Below are 12134 nucleotides of genomic sequence, written 5' to 3' on the forward strand. Positions count from 1 at the left end.
AAATTATTGTCTCTTAAAAAATTAAAAACTTAAAAAAAGATTGTCATTTTAAATTAATTATCAAATATTATATACGCGATTATTGTTAATATAATAATTAGCTTACGTGTTCCCAGATATATCCTATTTTTTTTTCCGAAAAAAAGACGAGAATACACAACAATGAAAATAATCCTCGTAACTACCTAGAAAAACTTCCATGAGCTGCTAAACAAGCCGCACCCTGTAAATTTGTTTAAAACAAAATCTACTCGTATATAATGGCAAGAAATAAAAGACTAAATTGTATAAAAAATAGTTTGCAGAATTCAATCATTTTGTATGATAATAATAATAATTTTAATAATTATTATTATTATTATCTATAATAATTTTTTTTATATATATATTTTTATTTGTTTTTTTTTTTTTTTTTTTTTTTTGACTAAACCGTTTTAATTTTGGACGCCGCCAAGAACCAACCGAAGCGATACGGACTGCACGATACGCTCTGATCGATCTAACGCAGTTCGTTAACGTCAGGCTATCCTAACAGACTTAGTCTTTTATAAAATTATTTACAATGTATAACGTTAATTCCCTTTCAAAGCATTATTGATATGTATTTAGTGAATGTAAATGAGCGCGCTTACATTTATATTTATTTATTTACTTTTTTTTGTTTGTTATTAGTAATTATTATTGCTAACATCTGAACCACGCCTATACGAGAATAGACAATTTTTTAGGATAAAAAAAAAAAAATACATGAGAAACAATCACAGATTTGATGAGTCTTAAGATCTTATACTACCCACTAAACAAGCATAGGACGATTATTTAGGTATTAGTTTAAAAGCTTAGGGAAAAAAGTTAGGAATTAGGTACACTATATAATATTATATAATATAAATATGATGAATATGTTTTTAAACACTACAGGCGAACAAGGAAATTGTTACTGCTTTGTACAACAGCTTAAGAAGCTTTAAGCTAGTAATAATTATTCAATAGTATTTTTTTTAAATTTAAATTTACTTAAATTAATTTTTTCCGTTATAGGGATTTGGTAGGTTGTTTTTGTCGTGTCGCGCGTTATCTAGACTTGGGCAGGTACTGATAGTCTATCTTGTAGTTGTCAGGTGTTGTTCAACTGCATGTGAGTATACGTGAAATTGACGTTGTCCAATTTCTTTTGGCCAGCATACTCCCTATAAAAACAAAGAAACAAAAACAAATAAATAAGACATCGTTAATTTCTTAGTGTTTTTGTGACGGTCCTCTTAATAACTATAAAATAAAATATAATATTGTTTAGTTCGATTGAGTGAATGGTTTCGAGTAGTGGTGGGAAAGGAATACGGAATTTTAGTCTGTTAGTTCTTTTAAGCTCGCGTCTATTGATTTCTGTGTTTGCGTGCAGCTATGTATTTGTCTTGTTCACACGTGTAGCCCCATTGTAAATGAGAATAGAAAAAAAATCGAATAAAGACTATAAAATAATATGTTTATCTCTTTCGAGAATCTCGTCCAAGTGTCATGAAAAAATCCCCCTCGCCGCTTATGTAATGGTATATTATTATATTGTGCCTAACGATTTTTTGTGCCCTCCACCTTCTCACCTTATAATATGTTTTCTTATGTACATGGGTATAGAGAAATACGTTTATCAATGTCTTCATTTATAGGTGGTCGGCCAATAATTAAACGTCTGCTTTGACTGACTGTAACTCGTTCTATATTTGAAAAAAAAAAAACAATAAAAAAAATCCTGTCATTTTTCTCGGGCCAACTTGGATCTTATAATATATCCTAAATTTTATATATAATACATATTTATATCTTAAACTAAAAAACCATTTGATGACGTCAATGTTTTATTGTAAATACGTGAATTATAAAATTTTCTCACAAAATGCGACAACACTTAATTCTATGTAGGTATATCTATATTTGATATTAAAGACAGGAACCATACAATACGTTGTATGGTGTAATAAATTGTAGTATACTTAAGACGATTCGCAAAGCATGTTCACCTCCTTTTTTCTTCATTAATTCAGTTGTTTAAAATCTGTTTTTAGGGATTTACCTACTTGAAGACTATATTTTAAAATTTTTGAAATTTTTGGAACTACTTAAACAGTGTTCTATGTAAATAAAAACTTCTATTTTTCAAATTACTTCCCCTCCTTTCAACTATAAATTATTTAAAAGATATTTTTTCTAAAAATGTTACGTTTCAGAATCAAAATTTGTATCTACGAATAGATTTTGAGTTATTTAACTGGGTGTTTTAAGGATAAAAGTTCTGTAATAATGAATTTATAAGAGAGGGGCTATAATGATTTTTACATTTTTGTCATTGATATTAATCCATTAATATAAATAATTTATAAAAATGGCCTAAATATAATAAATACTAATTTCATTATCAAGATTATTTTATATTTTTGTTTAACCGTTTTTAAGGACTTTTATCTTAAGTGCAAACATTTTAATGATTAATAATCTACTAAATTGAATTTTGTATAGGCAAATCAAAATGTTCAAAAAATTATCCGCTAAATAATTTACCGTAAAAAAGATGTTTCTCATTTGAAAAAACAGGAGTTTGCATGACACTTGACACTCTTAAGTAGTACAAACAAATTCAAGAATTTAAAAAAAATGTCGAGTATATTTAAAAATTCCAAAATTTACGATTTGAATGAATTCATCATGAAAGGAATAAATATAGGTGAGCATGCTTGGTGAATCATCCTGCATAATAGATAACACCGGTTCCGAAGAAGTTTACCGAACTTGTTTATGAATCACAGTGATAATATTATAAAAGATTAAATAAAAATACATTATAAATTATAACTTTATATTGTAAATTTCGTGTTGAGCTCGCCGTGCGCCGATCATAAACGACGCCACGTCAGCTGTGTGCAAATCTAAAGCGATCACAAAATAACACGTCTCACATGTTGTTTAAAGACAAACACCAAAGTCACCAGCATATAGATTTAATATCATAGTCATTACTCATTGCATATGGACAGTTTTCCAAATGTATAAAATGTTATATTCCACGTGTGGCAACTACACAAACCATCACGTGAGGATTCATGACATGTTTGGAAAAATATGCCGAAAACATTTTTCGTACCTTCTATAAGAAAAGATAACGTATTCGAAATTTATATATTGGTATCAATATCAATATATTTCATACATCACAATAACACGAAAAATCTAAATCTAAATTCAAATCTTCGAGACCGTTGTTATCTATATTAAGGTCGCGTTTTGATGTCTCACACACAGAAAACACTGACAAAACAGAAAGGTACTCATAGGTAATCATAGATAATATTATATTAATATAATGTTATTGTTGTTGTTTATTTTTTGTTGGTTTTGTTATATTTTTTTTTTGTTTTTTTCTGACTACTGACCTGGCGAAAATGTCTTTAAGCTCGTGGTCGGACACGAACTGCCCAAGGTTGGCGACGAACAGCGTGGAACAGGGTGGCTGGGGCTGCTGCTGGTTGGGCGGTGAGGGCAGTGCGGGGGAGGGCAGGAACGGAAGGCCGTGTGGGCCCAGCGTCAACGTCGGCTGAAAACGAGCCAATCCTAATATGATTTTATTACGCATAGTACCTTCACCGCAAGCTACGCAAATAACTATATTAAATCGTCTCTCGTTCGTTACATTCCTTTTTTTTCTGATTATTATTTTTCCATCGCACGTGCACGCGTGACTAGATATACTATGACTAAACTATACAGCTACGCCATCAAATGTAGCGCGGGCGGTTAGGTATAACATAACACTACACTACACACATATTATACACACATAACAACAACTAATAAATTGTCATAAAATGAAATTCTTATAAAATATATTGTGGTCCCGGACACGGCGGCGGTGGAAGAACAAAATATGTGCAAAGCAATAACATATTAACGCGTGATGCATCTATTATAATCGCCGCTGAATAATGTGTTCCCGTCTTCCCGGCCGACGTGTGCTTACTGCCTTTGAAGGTGAAATGATGCAGATGGGCCGTTTCGCTGGTCGGGGGCCACAGAATACGACTCTAAACAGCCAATCCGCTGGCAGCCATGAGCAAGACATTTTCGCCAAAGTGCAGTGCAACCGTGTCCGCTATAAATATACTAACTATTCGATAAAGCTACATATTATAACACTGCGTGTGTGAAACTACAAGCCTGATCGATGTCTCCACCAAAGAGCCTTATGATCGTATTGTATTTTGTCATTTTCGGGGTTTATGCAAAAAATCATTATTTTGAATCAATTTAGAATTAATCGGGAATAAAACACTTATTATTAATAATGTCTTACTATTATTAAAACATGGGGCGTTGAGGTATTTAAACCTATCAAACTATTCTTTAAATTAATTATATGTTTGTTACATTTAAGTATGATGTGTGTATGGAACGAATCTATGGACTTCATTATTTCAAACATTTATGTTTCGTTAATTTGATTTAGTCATCTTTAAACTATGGATATTAATGTATTAAATATTATTTATTTTAAAGAAAATTTGATTAATTTAATATAATTCAATATTGATGCTAGGTAAACCGTTGTACTCTAAAATAATGGTCCCATTTCATTAAAACATTGAACGATTTTTTTTCTGAGTGATGGTAGTTTAATTATTGTGATGATCGTAATGCGCGATATATATTATGTACTATAGGTAATATATGAGTTCGGTGCCGACCGTCGTAGAGTAAACACGCATGTTACTCCTTATCGTTACCCGATAGCGTCATGCGTTTTATATTCATTTACCTGCTTGTTGCGTAACTATATACGCGGCCATTCGATATGTATCGAAATAACACGCACAATAAACGCAATTTATCGTCATCTCTGTCTTCTCCAACAACTGACGAAAAGAAAAGCAAAATTTTTGTCACCCCAAATAGGTTTGCCGCCCTCGAGGATGGCACAACTTCCGAACCAGAGGTATTCAGTCCACCCCCAGTTACAGATGAGCTACTAGTTCAAGGGGATAATTCAAAGAAAACGTCTACTCAACCGACCAGCGACGGATCTAGCCACAGCGCTCCGACAATCTACATTAAAAATGTCACTAACTTCTCAAAGCTCAAGTATGATATTATTTCCATTTTGGGCCCAGACGCAGTTACCTTTAAGTCTTCTATGGCATTCATAACGATTCGTTCGGCCAATTACAATATTTTTGCTAATGCTGCGTCTATTCTTAATAAGAGCCGTGTGTCTTTTCACACACACACACCTCAACATTTACGTCCAATTCAAGCTGTAATCCGCCACTTACACTACTCCACTCCCACCGAGGATATCAAGACAGTCCTTGATGAATTGGGATTTTCTGTCCTTAACGTTAGCAATATTCAGAATAAAAAAACAAAGGCACCGTTGCCACTATTCCTAATCAACCTTGAACCAAAGGAACATAATTTAGAAATATTTCAAGTAACTAAGTTATTAAACTCCATAGTTATAATCGAAAAGCCCAGAAAATCTCGCCAACCTCCCCAATGCAAAAAATGTCAAATGTACGGACATACTCGTAACTGGTGTAGCCATCAACCACGTTGCGTCAAATGCAGTGAAAACCACCCCACTGATGAATGCACCAAATCTCGTGCCACACCGGCCAAGTGCGTACTTTGTTCCGGCGCTCATACCGCCAACTATAGAGGCTGCCCAGCCTTCAAGCAGGAAAAAAAATATTATCTCAAGAGGCGCCTTGCACGAAAAATGAATAACACAGATAATAATGATACACCGGTTCCTCCAGCAGTCCCTCTGGCGGCCAACATTCCAACCGAACCTCCTCCTATCAAACCGAAAAACTACGCAGAAGCAACGAAAAATCACAACACGAATGGTTCATCTCCACCCATCTCAACCATTCTGTCCAACTTTATTTCCAATCTAAACGCTATTATTAGTCCTCTTATCTCCCTGCTAACCACAGTCCTCAATTCACTTCTAACTAAAGTTGCTTAGTTGTTATTATTTATCATTGTTAACAATAATCACCTCATTATGTTTTTATCTTATCTTTTTTCTCTCTATTATTTTATATATGCTAAAACTATTATTAACATTATATTCATACCAATGTTATCGTTTAAATTGTACACACAAATTCTATTTATCGTTTTAATCTAATTGTCGAACTATAATAGTTTTATTGCTGATGGTTCTAAAATAAAAAAAAAAATAAAAAAAAAAAAAAAAAAAAAAAAAATAGGTAATATATTTTTATAAAATTATTTCCATTCGTAAATATGCAGCTAAAGAAATTGCAATGTGTGATTGGCTTTATAAAATATGATTGTATGGCTGCATCAGTACAATTATATCTGTTCTCAGGTAGTTTTGGGCAAAAATTGTTTATGGATAACCAATAATTAAAGTCTATGGAGATATAAATTATAATTTAAAATGATCAATACCTACTCGGGTCAATAATATTCATTTGAAGTAAATTTCGTTGTAATTAATAATATTGTAAAATTGAACAAAATTAATTAGTATTTATACTTTTATAATGAAATATGATTCATTTCACTTACTATATTATTTACAAACATAGGAAGTCGAAATATATTTATTTAACGTTTTTAACATCATCTTATTTTAAATTTAAATTATATAGATATATTTAATAAAATAAAATAAAATAATCTATATTAAATTTAATCATCAGTAAGTAGTCGTATTATAATTCCTTTAATCCTTTTTCTAAATCCAAGGGCACTAGGGCAGCGCTATTACCACAATATCTCACATCGAAAATTATGATGAAAAAAAAAATACCTACAAAATAATATTATTATACACATGCGTGGCTAATAAGTGTATATTGCAACAATAAAATTGATGATCATGATCCGTGCATGAAAAATGTATGTGCTTTTAGTTGTTATTCGTTTTACTCCCTGCCGTTACTACACCAGACCAAAATTTACCGAGAGATTCATGAGAAACAAGTTATAGACATGTTAATAAAAATTTAATAAAATGGTATTTTTTAGATTTGATTGAACGTTTAAAACAAACGGAATGTTATAACAATGCTTAAAATTGAGTTGAGTAAAAAGCAATGTTTTATTTATTTAACCTTAACTTGGACATTTCTAATATTTTTCGAGTACTTTATATGCAGGGAGCGGCTGGACATTCCAAATGTAACGAAAATGTATTTATATGTTAATATTTCATAAACCCATTAAAAATAAAAGCTTGGGAAAACGCAATTTCTAAAGTTGTAATAAGATCAAAACACATTTAACAAGAAGAAAAAAAACAATAAAAAGCAATTTTTAAATTGCTTGACTTTGTCATTGCACTTATTTTTCTTGTTATGTTGAAAATTGGTAACTATTGTTTCGCGAGAACACATACCATAATCATATTATAAGATAAGGCATGATTTGTATTTATACCGTGTAAATATTGTATAGGTATCTGATACGATTCGATATCTGTACGTCTAAAATGTAAATTTATACCAAATTTAATGCAGCGTTTTCGATGTACACACAAAACTTAGAAGCGAAGCTATATAGATAGGTACTAAATTCCTTATAACTATAGGACGACGACGTCATCTATATAGTACACAGAAATATAATTGTTATGGCAAGCTTGCACAAGCGTTGGTATAACATCGTTATATAATATTATATGTTAGCGGTATTTATTTTTTTTTTTTAAATGCTATCCATAGATTTATATTTCACACACTACCTGTTGAGGATGTGGATGTAGTCCCGGATGGACAAGAGCTGCGTGTTGTAGAGCCGTGGCCGTGGCTGCAGTCGGCATATCAGCGTACGCCAACGGATGATGCCATAACTCTGCCGGAGCACCGGTGAAGAACGGGGCACCTAGATCTAGACGATGACAAAGACAAAATATGAACAAGATAAATATTTAAAATGACATAATAACATCAGTGTGTCAGAAATCACGGGTACGATGTGGGTAGTATTTTTGAGGGATGTGGTGAGGGGTGGTAAAAGTGGAGCAACGGCGATCGAAAGTCGAATGTATATACAGTACTAGATTGTGCCGTTTTGAAGATAAAGTTACTCAACGCTGTTTAAGGAGAATATATCTGCACGGTAAAAATGAAATACCAGATTATATTAATTTATTTTCAAAAGTTATTAAGCGTGACACTATTGTAACCATAATGTAGGTCATATTTAAATATTTATTTAGAATTACATTAATATAATATTATATTGATTCTTCCATGTATTAGCTTTTACTCAAAGTACTCTTGTAATAATATCGATAAGTTGTAAAAATTAAAAATTCGAGTCTTTTCTGAGCAACGGATCCGCATATTAGAAAGTGATAAACGAGCTGACAGCAATAAGTGTGTCGTCCGTACATTATTTTTTTTAATGCCTTGGACTAAAATTGGTAGATATATCTCAAAAAGGTCGTACCCAAGCCGACAGAGGTCACAAGCTAATGTCAATTATATCTATTACTCCTATTTATAGATAATTATAGACGCGCGTTTCTCTATGCCTGCCGGTCTTTATCGAAAACTGGGGTTCGTTCATTTTTCTAGCGTCCAAATCACCCCCTATAGTATTATATTATTACAATATAATAAGCTGTATATAGTAATAATCGTGGACGGGGTAGGTTGTCGGTGCCCTGGAAGTAGACGAGGTATATGCAGATTACTTACGTCCAGTGAGCGGGTGCATCAGGCCTTGGTGCGTGTTGGGCGTGACGTTTGCGTTGGCGGGCTGTTTTGGCTTGCTAACCTTCGTGTTACTTTTAGCGAATTCTAGCCGTATGGTTTGCGGCATGTCGGGATCGAACCGGACGCCCTGCTGCCGAAACCAAACACACAACAATACAGTGCTACCATCCCGTGTCGGAAATCAGAGCGGGCAATTTCCGCTCAAGTACGACTACAATTTGGGTTGTGACGAGAAAGGGTTGGAGTGCTGGTCTAGACGCGACACGCGAAGTTTACGTTTGGTATTTCTTTTTTTTTTGCAAAAACTCTTTCTTCGCGCGCGGTGCCAATATTATATTTACGTATGATATCACTACGCGTGGTATAATACGAGACAGCATTTTCTAATAAATATGAGCTCGTCGTACTCGTGCTTATTTCACTACGGAAACTACCCGTCTGTGGTTATCGTTTAACATATAATCTAAATGTAAAAGTCTTGGCCTGTAGACGTATAAAACTACTTGCCAATTATATATCTGTTCACTAAGGCCGCTCGACAAAAGGTCACAACGCTTAAGTGCATATATAATAATAATAATAATAATAATAATTGTTTTTTTGTTGGTTTATAGTAATATTAAGCATTTAAATAATTATAATGACGGTAAAAACAAACGTTGAACACAACTCCGTTTTGAGTCATAGATCTCGTTTTATTTTAGAGTCAATATTATTATACAACGTGCGTATACATAATACATAATATGTACAGTTAATTAAGCTTTGAACAGACATATATAGAACTGGCGTGTTAAGTTTTGTTTGCAATGTTTTGGAAAATTAATTTTAAAAAAAGAACACGTAAACATCAACCTATGCGCGTACTCGTGGCTGTACACGGTAAACCAAGTGATTTTATACGTCTACGTCCATTACGTTTCCGGGTTATAAACTCTCTTGCTTAATATACGCTGGAAAATGTCATGAAGTTAACTTTTGGGGAGGGAGTAGAATTAGCGTGACTACGGCTGTATACTTTGTAAAATACGGCGATACTTCTCATAATAATAATAATAGTTTTAATACAATACGTCATTTTATATAATAAATCGTACGTGTACTATGGTTACTGCAGTTTATATATTATATTATATAAATATATTAAATGCCAGTGATAAGCGTAATACTATATAGTAGTTATATACATATATAGGTTGGCATGTTCGATGTTATACTCGTATATGATATTGTATCGCACACTCATACACACACACACATATTTATTTATGTATTGGTACCTCACAAAGTATAAAGTTTTATAATGCCATATTGTTTAGAAATTCACGTCACGTTTGGGGGATGAAGTTTCGATCAAAGTCCAAAAAGAGTTTATCACGGGGAAATAATATATAATATAATAATAATAATATAAATAACATTATAGGTTATATATAGTTCATATATATTTATATATATTATATATAAAATATAATATAATATAAAACGCACCTGAAGGTCTTGTTTGGCGGCCTCGGCGCCAGCGCGTGTCTGGAACGTAACAAAACCCACTGGCTGCGAAAAAAAAAAATGAAAAGTAAAAATAATGTCATAATAACGTTACTACTACAATTTTATGATTTTTATTTGGTCAGTTATTTAAGCTTACCGAAGCTGTTTTGCCATTTTTGCTTGTAACTTTTAACAGAGATCCTTCGTAACCCTAAAAAAAAAAAAAACACGAATAAATAAAAAAAAAAACATAATATTAGTATATTACATAACGACAGCAATATCCGACAGCAAATGTATCTTCTCGACACAGCAATAAACCGGTGTTCGATAATAAAACCGATGAAATGTGTATTGTAGTTATGAGAGGGTACATTTGCGGTACAAATCGGAATCGTGGTAGTTGTCGTTGTTGATAAGAACCACATTAACGATTGTGGGAAGTCATTACTATTGAATTCACAGAGGATTTCGAAAACGGATCGAATAAGAATGAGTTTTTATATTTATCATACGCCACGAATGTCGATTTCACACTGTCGTATATAGGGGAAAAACGAACATCAGTGTCGGCGTGCCATGAATGATATTATCCGATCCGAAAAGGTGCAGTGCTTTATTTATTATAATAGTAAATGTACCATCTAAGAACGTTGTATCCGAGTTTTTTTTATTCTAAAATTTATTTTCATAGACATTAAATTATTTATATGTATACATCGTAATCGTTAAAAACCTATCAACGGTATTTTTATAGTTGTAAATTAAGTTTTGACTTCCAAGAAGACTGTATAATTCGTGTTAGAGAGCGCAGAGCGATTGCACTTGGACATTGCAAAAAAGTAACCAGCAAACACTGTTTTATGGCTGCTGACAAGAAACTAGTTATCTTAACACTAGGCATAATATATAGTAATTTATTTTTTTATTGTCTTAAATACTACTTCCTGCGGATAGCAATAATGTTATTTGGTTCCGATAAAACAGTTTCGTACCAACGCCATAACGTGTCAGCTAAAATACAACAATAGGACGATAACTCAAAAGCTGTAAATCTGGGGAGAAATTTAATTTAAATATGTAAGACTAGTCAGAGTAATAATTCGACGCGTATCGAGAACCTTTAACGATCCGTTATTGAATGTCGTATCGCATACACCAATCGAAGAACCATTGTCGATTGGGTGAATCCTTGCGTGGGAGTTTAAATATATTTGACGTGTTATGTGTAGTTATAGTATTATAAACTATATAGTTACGAAATTGATACCATGCGCATTTTTCAAAAACTAATAATATTATTCAAAAGAGAGGGAAAGACTGCAGGCAGAAGGGCGCATCAATCTCGTATAAAAGCGTGTATTTTTATACACAAACACAGTAATACCGGGCAGCATGAGCGCAGAGGATTTTCGGGACTGTGCGGTCCTTTCAACGGAAGCACTATTAATGTATTATAACATAATGTCCAGGATTATATTTATACAAATTGTGATTCAATGCAAGCGGTGACGACTGGTAAAACACGGTGGTTTCGTCGGATTATCAATATTGCGTGATCTGGATGGCTATTCGATGAGCATGTAGGTATTATAATGTTTTGTTTTGTTTTTTAATCACGAACGGAGATTACACAAATCGAGTTGACAATCCTGCAGCAGATGTGTGTTAGCGCCACTGTCGATAGGAAATCGTCGACTCTCGAAAATCGTTTTTAAAAATGGTCCACAGCAAACAAAGTATTCAAAAAGCGACTGTCGAGTTTTCGCATGGGGAATTACCATGGACGTTGTTTTAATGGTATTATATGTCTATCATCCGCGTCATACGAACTTGGAATCGAATATCGATCGCACTGCGAAAACCACCGCTCAGAGGTTTTACGACTGATTATTATTG

At 32.9% G+C, this 12134-nt stretch overlaps 1 protein-coding gene across 5 annotated transcripts in view; it reads right to left on the reverse strand.

Moving 5' to 3' along the window:
* Positions 1 to 388: 388 nt before the first annotated feature.
* cpo (RNA-binding protein) overlaps positions 389 to 12134 on the reverse strand; it is a 60175-nt gene continuing 48429 nt past the window's right edge. For 2 of the 5 annotated variants that reach the window (XM_015512408.2, XM_015512410.2), the window contains 6 exons: positions 10393 to 10446; positions 10236 to 10298; positions 8727 to 8874; positions 7766 to 7911; positions 3426 to 3586; positions 389 to 1190 (listed from right to left, as the gene is read on the reverse strand). In XM_015512408.2, coding sequence (XP_015367894.1) covers positions 1118 to 1190; positions 3426 to 3586; positions 7766 to 7911; positions 8727 to 8874; positions 10236 to 10298; positions 10393 to 10446 — 645 coding nt within the window. In that variant the 3' untranslated portion in view covers positions 389 to 1117. Of the gene's footprint in view, positions 1191 to 1601; positions 1716 to 3425; positions 3587 to 7765; positions 7912 to 8726; positions 8875 to 10235; positions 10299 to 10392; positions 10447 to 12134 lie in introns of all 5 variants that reach the window. The other 3 variants (XR_016191344.1, XM_015512409.2, XM_015512412.2) reach the window with 3 other exon arrangements.

This window comes from Diuraphis noxia, unplaced genomic scaffold (assembly GCF_037042655.1).
Source record: "Diuraphis noxia isolate RWA-SAM2 unplaced genomic scaffold, SU_Dnox_SAM2 contig0004, whole genome shotgun sequence".
Taxonomy (NCBI): Eukaryota; Metazoa; Arthropoda; class Insecta; order Hemiptera; family Aphididae; genus Diuraphis; species Diuraphis noxia.